The 10,887-nt window shown below is 55.0% G+C and overlaps 1 protein-coding gene across 1 annotated transcript; it reads right to left on the bottom strand.

Annotated features, from left to right (window-relative positions):
* Positions 1–582: 582 nt before the first annotated feature.
* Positions 583–10,138, bottom strand: NUCB1 (nucleobindin 1). The gene is made up of 9 exons (XM_006108552.3): positions 9,983–10,138; positions 6,414–6,599; positions 6,038–6,128; positions 3,196–3,254; positions 2,838–2,930; positions 2,663–2,755; positions 2,325–2,495; positions 1,781–1,904; positions 583–1,416 (listed from the first exon to the last, which is right to left on the bottom strand). Exons 1-9 carry the CDS (start codon positions 10,121–10,123, stop codon positions 1,304–1,306), a joined length of 1,071 nt encoding a protein of 356 aa, XP_006108614.1. The 5' UTR covers positions 10,124–10,138; the 3' UTR covers positions 583–1,303.
* Between the last annotated feature and the right edge of the window lie 749 nt (positions 10,139–10,887).

Here is a 10,887-nt window from a genome sequence, read left to right as displayed (position 1 = left end):
GCGGCCATGGGCCTCCCGGTAATCTCTAGCGGGGCCTCCTTTATCGACCCCAGGTCCGGTGCTGGTTGGCACAGCAGCTCTAGGGGAATGGGCGGGGCGGGTAGCCTCTGTCAACTTCCTCCATCGGCCGTCGGGGAAGACAGGTGTGACATGTGGAGCAGCTGCAGCCACTTTGGGGCGAGAGGAGCGCAGCACCCCCATGACCACGGCGGGGCCGGATGGGAGACCCTGGTTCCCTGAGGGTTTGGAGCCACCCGACCTTGGGACTTTTTGTTTGGGTGACTGTACACTTTTCCTTATTGTGTAAGTCTAGGTTTGTGTTTTCTGTCCTTGTGGCTGAAAGGATCCCATGAAGTATCTGTGTGTGTGTGTGAGTGTGTGTGCATGTGTGTGTGTGTGTGTGTGTGCGCATGTGTGTGTGTGTGTAGGCAGCGGACTCATCAGGAGAGAACAGAAAGATGCCCGGAGGCAGCCTCTCAGAGAAGCTTGAATTGAATCTTAAAGCATGAGGAGGAGTTGGCAGGTGGCGTGGATGGGGTTTCGGAGGGAACGGCGCGGCTCGTACAAAGACAGAGGCGTGGGCTTGTTCCAGGAAGTGTATTTGGATGGAGCGGGATACACAGCAGGCCACACAGCAGTGAGATAAGGCCAGGAAGGAGGGCCTGGGCCTCCCACGGAGGCTGAGGGGCGGGAACCTGATCCTGGGCAGGGTCAGCTCTGGGACCCTCCTGTGGCTGAGTGGGCGAGGGGCGAGGGGCGAGGGCCAAGCCATCAGGGAGGGGCCAAGGCTGAGGAGGCTGAAAGCCAGGGGTCAGGGAGTCGGCCCAGCCGTGGGCTACACAGTCTTCAAGGCATCGCTGGTCCCACAAAAGGCAGAGAAAGGTCTCGAGGGACCACCCACGCCCCATAAAGCAGCAGAAACGGGCCCAGAGCAGCAGCTGTGGGATGCAGGATGCTGGAGTGGCCCAACCCGGAGCAGCGAGGCCGGTCCACCTATGAAGGCAGGGACACGGCGGACCCCTCCCCCCGGGAGGGAGGAGGCCCCTAAGCTAGCTGACCCTGTGAGTGCCCCCACTGAACACCAGGAGCAGGTCCCTGGAGGGGGACAGAGACCAGGGACCACACACCCGGAGGCTGGAAGCTAAGCAGCAGATAGGGGCCTGGGTAGCAAAGTGGGAAGGGCCGCCTCATCCCACTTCCCTAGGAGGCCACTGTATTGTCCTCAGAGGAGGTGGATTGTGACGCTTCCCCGTCCTCCCAGCAGCTGCGTCCGTAGGAGCCCAGATGCCACCTTCCTGCAGGATCACAGGTGCTGGGCATCCAGCGGGGGCAGCTCCGGGGGCTGTTCAGGGACCTTCTTTTCTGAAGCAACTGCTTCCTTCTGGTCCCCGGCTGGAGCTGGGACAGGAGCGTCATCTAGAGAGGAAAGGAGGGAAGGTAGCACTAGACACCCCCACCCTCCTCCCTCAGACCCAGGGGTCCAGGCCCCCAGCCCCTCCTCCCTCAGACCCAGGGGTCCAGGCCCCCAGCCCCTCCTCCCTCAGACCCAGGGGTCCAGGCCCCCAGCCCCTCCTCCCTCAGACCCAGGGGTCCAGGCCCCCAGCCCCTCCTCCCTCAGACCCAGGAGCCCAGGCCCCCAGCCCCTCCTCCCTCAGACCCAGGAGCCCAGGCCCCAGCCCTCCTCCCTCAGACCCGGGAGTCCAGGCCCCCAGCCCCTCCTCCCTCAGACCCAGGCGTCCAGGCCCTGGCCCCTCCCACCACCTGGGTGCAGGGCCAGCACCTGTGTTGTGGGGCTGGAACATGAGCTGTCCCTCGGGGCCAGGGGCTGGGGCATTGTGGCCTTGCTGCTGCTGCTGCTGCTGCTGCTGCTGCTGCTGTTTCCTCTGTTCCATTTGCAGAACCGCCTGTGGAGGGGGGAGGGGCGAGGGATACAGGCAAGAGGCTGTGAGTCTCCCCATCCTGCCAAGTGCTCATAGTCCCTTCTCTATGGGGCTTAGTTCTTCCTCACTGACAGTTGGGTTGAATAACGACCCCGTGCAGCCTCCCTTGTCATGGCCTGGGTTGCACCTTGGGAGAGAAAAGCCCACTGAGCTCTTACTGGAACCTGCCCTTGTCCCCGCTTTTCCCACTTTCGCCCTCTCACACCCCTGCCCTTATCCAACATGGCAGCCGCGGAGGCTTCAGGGCGGGACTTCCGCCCTCACTCAAGATGGCGGCCGCCATATGCGGACCAATCGGTGATTACACAGGGACCACAGGCTGCCCAGCTTCCGGGCGCCCAGGCCCAGGCCCAGGGGCTGGAGGGCAGCGGCTGGAGGCATCACCTGCTGCAGCTCTCGCTTCTGGGCCTCCAGGCGGCCCTGGGAGCGCCCCAGAGCCTCGGTCTCCTGGCTGAGGCGCTGCGCCTGGGCGTTCAGCTGGGCCTCCCGGGCCGCCAGCTCCTCCTCGAAGCGCCTCAGCTCCTCCTCTGTGTAGGCGGGGTGCATCTCCACCGTCTGCGGATGGACAGGATGAGCGTGAGCAGGGGCTCCAGTGCCGCCGGCCACCCCGTCAGTGGTCAGTGGAGGAGGCGGGGAGGCTGGGAGGCCCGCCCGGGGTGGGAGGCGGGGCCCGAGCAGCGGCCTCGGGCTGGGAGAGACACGGTGGGGACCCGCGTCCTTACCTCCCAGCCCTCCCCGGTGTCCCCGAAGTCCTTCCGCTGGGTGGACGCGAGGAACTCCTCCAGGGTCACGAGGCGGTCCTGGTTGGTGTCCACCTGGGAGCCAGGGAAGGGTCAGCCACAGAGCTGGCCCCCCCCCCCGCGCCCCGCCCCCCTCCAGGGCCGGGTACCCCCTCACATTCTTCATCACGTGCTCCCGCATGCGCAGCCGCTCCTCCTCCATCTCCCGCATGTCATCCTCCTCATTCTTCGGGTCATACACCTTCTCCAGCTGCAGAGGCCAGCGGGAGGCGGGACAGGTTGAGGTCCCGGGCAACCTCTTTCCCAAGCCGCTCTACCTCCCCACCCAAGCTGACGCCCCTTAGCCCTTGGGGCACCCTGACATTCTTGGCAGCCTTTTTTTTTTTTTTTAACTCTTTGCCCCTGGGGCTGCTGGGAGTTGTAGTTTTCCCTGAACTTACCTCCTGGGGGGGCTAAGGAAGGACCACGTGGCTGATCTGGGCATCCCCGGCAGCCAGGGCTTCCCGGACACTCACCTCCTTGGTGAAGAGGGCCTCCAGCTCCTGCTCATCCAGGACACCGTCACTGTTGATATCTGAGGGGAGAGGACACATATCTTAGGGGACTGAGGATGGGGTGGGTCAGGTCCCCGAGGGACCGGCTGGAGAAGGAATCTGGGCTGATACGGGATCTGTTTTATTTAGAGGACGGGTAACAAGTCTCCAATGGTAGAATGGTGGCCTCCAGCGTTAGTGCCCCCCAGGCCTGCTGCTAGGACAGTCCATTCCCTTCTAACCAGGGTCCCAAGAATGGAGCAGATGAAGGTGGGACCGTTCTTGGGACCGCTGTCATGCAGGATGCCTTGTTCCCTAGCACCTGGTGACATGGGCCAGGATCAACCCCTCTGTGCACAGGATCTTGGGGTTTCGGGGGCCTCTGCCTCCCAGAGAGCCAGGCCAGGGCCAACTCCAGTTCCCTGCCAATCCCGCTCATACAGCGCATGGGCTATGCTCACTGCTCCACCTCCTCTGCTCACTCAGGTCAGCACCCACACTCATCCTGCTGAGGTGGCCGGAACCCCTGACCCTGCAAAACCAGTGGTTAATTTTTAGTCCACGTCTAACTTGACTCTGCCTGTGGTTTCCAGAACATCATTCTCTCCTCTCCAGCTCCCCCTCTCTCCCTTGCTGGCTTCCTCGTCCTCCTTGACTTCTACACCTTGGTACATCCACGGGCTCAGGCCCGGGGCCTCGTCTCTGTCTAGTGTTCAGATCTGTTCAATAAGGGAGCCGCTAGCCACATGGGCTGTTAAGTTTAAATAGATTAATATTAAATAAGATAAAAATTTCAGTTTATTGCCCTGGCTGGGTTGCTCAGTTGGTGAGAGCGTCATCCTGATATGCCAAGGTTGCGGGTTTGATCCCTGGGTAGGGCACACACAGAAACCATTGAATGCATAAATATGTGGAACAACAAATCAGCGTTTCTCTCTCTCTCTCTCTCTCTCTCTCTCTCTCTCTCTCTCTCTCTCTTTCTTAATTCAATAAATAAAAATTTAAACAAAAATTCAGCTTGTCAGCCTACTTGCTACAAGTGAAATGCTGAATAGCCATATGTGACTGGTGCATTTTCCATCATTACAAAGAGAGTGCTATTTAAAAAAAAATATTGATTTTTAGAGAGAGGAAGGGAGAGGGAGAGAAACATCAATGTGAGAGCAAGACATTGATCAGCTGCCTCCTGCATGCCCCCTACTGGGGACTGAGCCCACAACACAGGCATGTGCCCTGACTGGGGAATGGAACTGGCAACCTTTTGATGTGCAGGATAACCCCTAACCAACTGAGCCACAACGGCCAGGGCACAAAGAGAGTGCTCCTGGCTGGCACTTTCTTAGATGTTTCCTCCAGTCCCTCAGCTTTCGATGCCATCCATAAGCGGCCTCCACACCTGAATATCCAACTGTCTACTCTTCATCTCCATGCACATGTCTACCAGCCGTCTCTAATGTAACAGAAACCCCGTTCCCAATCTGCCCTGCCAAACATGCTTGCTCTTTCCATTCAGTTTTTCCAGTTTCTCGGGCCAAATACCTTGGAGTCACCCTTGACCCCTTTGTTCCTTCATAACTCTAATCCGGTCCATCTGCAAGTCGTACTAGCTTGACCTGCAAGATGAATCCAGAAACTGATCACCCTTCCTTCCGGTAGTCCAGCCACCAGCATCTCACTAGGCTCCTGGCTTTGGCCCTCACACCTACAGTCTGTCCTTGACACAGCAGCCAGATAGAGTCTGCCAACCTTTAAGGCAGAGGGTGTCAGTTCGCTGCTCAAAGCCTTTTTGTGGCGTCACATGACACAACGAAGTCCAAATTCCTTATCCTGGCTGTGACCGTGGATAGACCAAGCTCACTCTTCTTGTGCTTGCTGTTCCCTCCACCTACAATGCTCTTCCCGCAAATCTCTGCAAGCCACAGCCCCTCAATCACTGAGGTCTTTGTGCAAATCTCAACTCTCTAGAACTGTGCGGTCCAACACAGCAGTCACTAGCCACATGGGCCAATTAATTCCAATCAATAACCATCTAATTAAAATCTCATTTCCTCAACATTATGTCACAAAAAGACAAATACTGTGTGATTTTACTTATTTGAGGTGGCTAGAGTAGTCAAATTCATAGAGACAGAAATAAGAATAGAAGGTGCCAGAAGCTGGAGGGAGGGGTAATGGGAAGTTATCTATATATATAAAAGGCTAAGTGACCGGTCAGTAGCTATGACACACACTTACCACCAGGGGGCATAAGCTCAAGGCAGGAGCTGCTAAGCGACAGCAACTTTGCAGAGTGCCCTCTCGCACTCTGGGACCCCTCGGGGGATGTTGGACTGCCGGTTTCCGCCGATCCCCACAGGCCAGGCCGAGGGCCCCAACGGTGCACAAATCCGTGCACCGGGCCTCCGGTTGATTCGAGTTTCGGTTTCACAAGGACCAGTTACACAGCAATGGGAATGTACTTAACATACTGAACTGGACACTTAAAGATAGCTGAGAAGGGAAATTTTATGTTACGTGTGTTTTACCAGACTCACAAGTCTTAAAAAATTTACCGGACTCTAAGGACACAATTCCTTCGTTGTAAGAGCCACATTTCAAGTGCTGCATGGTCACGTGGGGCTGGTGGCTGCTGTACAAAGACCATTTGAACATAGAGTATTTCCATTGGTGTGGAAGGTTCTACTAGACAATGCTGGTCTAGAAAACCTTCCCCGACCAGGCTACCAAAAATTGTCATTCTAGGCTCTTAATCCTGTGGTCCTCATTTCCAAAGGTCAGAGCCTCAGAATTCAGCCTGGGTCTTAGGACACCCTCCCCACCTTACCATGCAGTATGAAGAAGGTCTTGGGGTTAAACCTGTTGGGGTCCAATCCATCCAGCTCCTCCCACACCTCCTTCAACTGGGCTTGGCTGCCCTGTGGAGGTAAGAGCGAGGGGCTCATGAGTCAGAAGTCTAGGTCCTATGGGATAAAGCTAGAGAACCCTTTATGCTCCCATCTCTCAGTCATTCCCCTCAAGCAAGAAAACTACAACTCCCAGAAGCCCCTGGGCAGAGGTAGGTGCATTAAAAGGGACTCTTGCCTCAGGGTCTGCTGGGAGTTGTAGTTTTTTAGCTACATTCTTGCTTTATGGAACTTAGGGAATTAGACATGGGGGTGGGGGGGACGATGGGGAAGGTGGGTACGAATGATGGTCCTTACAGGCACATTGACTTTGGGGTGCTCTCGGTGCCGTCGCTGTTGCTCTTCCAGCTTCCTCTCTGCCTCCTTTCGCTGCTCCTCTCCCAGCGACTCCAGGTAACGGCGTCTCTCATGTTCCTTGAGCATCTCGTAGCGTTTGAACTCTTCATGATGGGCTGCATCGTACTGGGCAAGGTCACGGGTGGCCTGGGGAAAGGCAGACAGTCGCTCTCGTCTCACCTCTACGTCCACGGTCAAATGTCCAACCTCCAAATGCCAGGCCTTTGACTCTGAACCTGGCCCAACCTCCACCCTGTCCTGACCTCACAGCACTTGGTCTCTGACCCACTCTTGTCCCATAACACAGCCTCTTTGCTCAAAAGAGATGAGGAGGGTTACTTTAACTCACCTCTTTCAAGTCCCCCACAATGTCAAGATCTTGGAGGAATAAGTAATAAAAAAAAAAACCCACACACAAGGTGTATTTAATATGAAAAGCAGCATAGCTTGGGGGTAAGGAAGATGAGGTCTCTAATTATTTTGCTCAGAATTCAAATCCAGGCTCTGCTGTGTGAACAAATCCCACTAACTGTGTGATCTTGGGCAACTGACTCAGCCTCTCTGTGCCTCAATTTCTACCTCTGGGAAAATGGAGATAATACTACTACACAGAGTTGAATAGTGTCTCCCCCACACAAAAAAATTCATGTCCAGCCCTAGGTAGTTTGACTCAGTGGATAGAGTATCAGCCTGCAGACTGAAGGGCCCCCAGGTTCGATTCCAGTTAAAGGCACATGCCGGGGTTGCGGGCTTGATCCCATGTAGGGAGCATGCAGGTGGCAGCCAATCAATGATTCTCTCTCATCATTGATGTTTCTCTCTCTCTCTTTCTCTCTCTCTCTCTCTCTCTCTCTCTCTCTCTCTCTCTCTCTCTCCCCCTCTCCCTCTCCCTCTCCCTCTCCCTCCATTCTTCTCTGAAATCAATAAAAATATATTGGAAAAACAAAACAAAACTCATGTCCACCCAGAACCTCAGAACGTGACCTTATTTGGAAGTAGGATCTCTGCAGATGTAATCAGTTAAAATGAGGTCCTACTGGATTAGGATGGGCCCTAAATCCGATGATTGGTTTCTTTATAAGGAAGCTACAGAAAAGTCCCAGAGAGACCTGGGGAGAACGCCGTGGAGGCAGAGACGGGAGTGATGTGTCTGCAAGCCAAGGAATGCTGGCAGCCTCCAGACGCTGGAAGAGCAAGGAGCAGGTTTCTCCCGACAGCCTCTGAAGAGAGCACAGCCCTGCCAAAACCTTGGCTTTGGCCAAGTGATACCAGTTTTGGACGTCTGGCCTCCAGAACTGTGAGAGGACACATATCTGCTGTTTTAAGCCACCGAGTCTGTAGCAATGTGTTAGGGAAGCCCCAGGAAGACCCTTCTCGACCTCTGACCTACACTGAATAATACATTCGTGTTAAGCGACTACGCTTGTGGTTGTTATACGGAAGCAATAGGAAGCTAATGCAGCTGTCATGTGGGGAATAGACGGTATAGCTGGGGTTCCCATCCCAGGACCACTGTGGCCCACAGGAGACAATGGACAATGTCTAAAGTCCATTGTCTAATGTCTAGATCCTCCTGGGATCTAGTGGACATAGGCCAGGGATGCGGCTAAACATTATCCAATGCACGAACAGCCCCCACAATAAAGAATCATCCATGCCAGAACCGGTTTGGCTCAGTGGATGGAGCGTCGGCCTGTGGACTCAAGGGTCCCGGGTTCGATTCCGGTCAGGGGCATGTGCCTTGGTTGCGGGCACATCCCCACTGGGGGGCGTGCAGGAGGCAGCTGATCGATGTTTCTAACTCTCTATCCCTCTCCTTCCTCTCTGTAAAAAATCAATAAAATATATTTAAAAAAAAAAAAAAAAAAAAAGAATCATCCAGCCCCAAATGTCAAGAGGGCTGAGCTGGGAAACCCTGCTGGCAAGCATGGGAGGCAGAAGCAAGGTGCCCGGTGAGGAAGCAGTGATGAGAGGCAGCCGACAGGAATTGAGACCAAGGGAGTGACGGTGGGGCTGGAGCAAAGCTGACAGTTTCTCGAATGTTCTGGAAACAAGTGGCAAAAACAGCCAAGTGCTGGGCTGGACACAAATAGCCGCTGCTATTATCTTTGCGGCCACTAGATGGCGCTCCAGGCGGCCAGGAAAGCAGGGCCCAGGCCAGGCTGCGGGGTGGTTCTGTCCCCACAGGAGGGCAGTGAGCAGGGAGAGGCAGGGGCATCCCGCCCACACTTGCCCTTGGCAATGGGCGGGGCTGCAGGTCCCGTTTCTCAGAGGAGGATGTACGTGTTCCGGTGGCTGCTGTGACATTACCATCGACTCGGTGGCTTAAAACAATACACATGTATCATCCTACAGGCTGGAGGCCAGAGGCCTGAACTGAGTTCCACTGGCCTGGAGGTGTCGGCAGGGCTGTGCTCCCTCCAGAGACTAGAGGAGAATCTGTTTCTTTGCCTTTTCCAGCGTCTAGAGCCGGATTCCATGCTGTGGCTCCTTCCTTCACCTTCAAAGCCAGCAGGGAGCATCTGGCATCAGGGGTCACACTGCAGCCGAGACCTGTACTCAAATCTCCTTCCGCCTCCCTCTTTCAAGGGCCCTTGTGATGAGATCTGGGGCCCACCTGGGTGACTCAGGCTCATCCCACCAGCTCAAGACCCTCAACTTAGTCACGTCTGCAAAATCCCTTCTGCCTGAAATGGTCACACATCCACAGGTTCCATGGAAGAGGGTGGGACATCCTTTTTTTTTTTTTTTAAGATTAAAATATATATATATATATTTTAATTGATTTCAGAGAGGAAGGGAGAGGTAGAAAGATAGAAACATCAATGATGAGAGAGAATCATTGATTGGCTGTCTCCTGCACGCCTCACACTGGGGATTGAGCCCGCAACCTGGGCATGTGCCCTGACCAGGAATTGAACCAGGACCTCCTGGTTCCTAGGTCAAAGCTCAACCACTGAGCCATGTAGGCTGGGCTTTAAAGATTTTTGAATTGATTTTTTGGAGGGAGAGGGAAAGAGAAAGGGAGAGAGATGAGAGAGAGAGAGAGAGAGAGAGAGAGAGAGAGAGAGAGAAACATCTTTTGTCTGCCTGCCCTCCACCAGGAATCAAAACTGAAACCCAGGCATGTGCCCTGACCAGGAATCAAACTGGCAACCCTTCAGTGTGCAGGACGACGCCAACCAACTGAGCGACACCAGCAGGGCGGGGGGCACATCTTTGGTGGGGGCCATTACTCTGCCTACCACAAGGGCACAAAGGAACAGCCCGCACCCCAAGGCACATGGGAAAGACAAAGCCGAGGAGGGATTTGAAACCAGGTCTTGGTGGAACTGAGCCCCTGCTGCCTGCACCTCTGCTCTCCTGCAGAGACTCTGGGAAGGGTTTTTAGACACCACCAGGCCCTCTTCAGCTGCCGACCTCAGAGAACGCCAGGCAGAGGTGAGCGGGCTTGTGTCCCGGGCTCTGCTCCCCTCTCCCCCTCCGCAAAGCTCCCTCAGCCTCTGCCTGTCCCTCCCCGCTCACGCTACCGTCTGGATCAGCAGCTCCAGGTCTCGGGCCTCGAACGTGTGCTGATTCTGAGGATCCAGGTGTTCAAACTGCTTCAGGAGGCTCAGGTGATCCAACTGTACATCTGGATGAGGGGAAAGAAGGGAAAAAGCCCACTTCATAGAATGTTCTTGCTTTCAAAATCCCTATCTTGGGCCAGATGTGCTCTAAACAAGGTCACAGAGGGCTCTGAGGAAACCCAGAGGGCAGCCTGATTGAACCGGGGGCAATCAGGAGGGCTTCCTGGAGGAGGCGATGCCACAACCGAGTGTCATGCTTCTGACAATAATAACCATAACAACAACTAACATGTATGAGTGCTTACCATATGCCAGGCCCAGTTCTAAACACATTAACTATATTAATGCATTAACTTTTCACAAGTATCTTACAACAGAGGTTCTATGGTCTCCCATGTTATGGACGCAAACACTGAGGCCCCGAGAGGGGAAGTGGCCTGTCTCAGCCACCATCTAGGAAGTGGCAGAGCGAGGATTAGACCCAGCTGCTGGGCTCCGGGGCACATGCGCTCAACCTGTTACGGGTGGAATTGTGGGCCCTAAAATTCATCGGTTGATGTTCTAACCCGTGACCCCAGGATGTGACCCTATTTGGAGAGAAGGCTTTTACAGAGGCGAGGAGGTGGCAGTGAGGTCATTAGTGTGGACTCAAATCCAGTCTGACTGGTAGCCTTTAAAAAAAAAAAAAAAAAAGAACATCCGGACACAGAGGCAGGATGTGAAAGGACACAGGACGAAGGTGGCCGTTTACAAGCCCGTGACAGAGACCGGAACACATCCTCCCTCCTCCCCCGAAGGCCAGCCCGGCCCACACCGTGACCCGACTTCTGGCCTCCACACCTGTGACAGCAGGTGACTGTGGTTTA

Source organism: Myotis lucifugus, unplaced genomic scaffold (genome assembly GCF_000147115.1).
Source record: "Myotis lucifugus unplaced genomic scaffold, Myoluc2.0 scaffold_2651, whole genome shotgun sequence".
Classification (NCBI taxonomy): domain Eukaryota; kingdom Metazoa; phylum Chordata; class Mammalia; order Chiroptera; family Vespertilionidae; genus Myotis; species Myotis lucifugus.
Note: the sequence above shows the minus strand (reverse complement) of the source record. Positions and strands in the feature narration are given on the sequence as shown.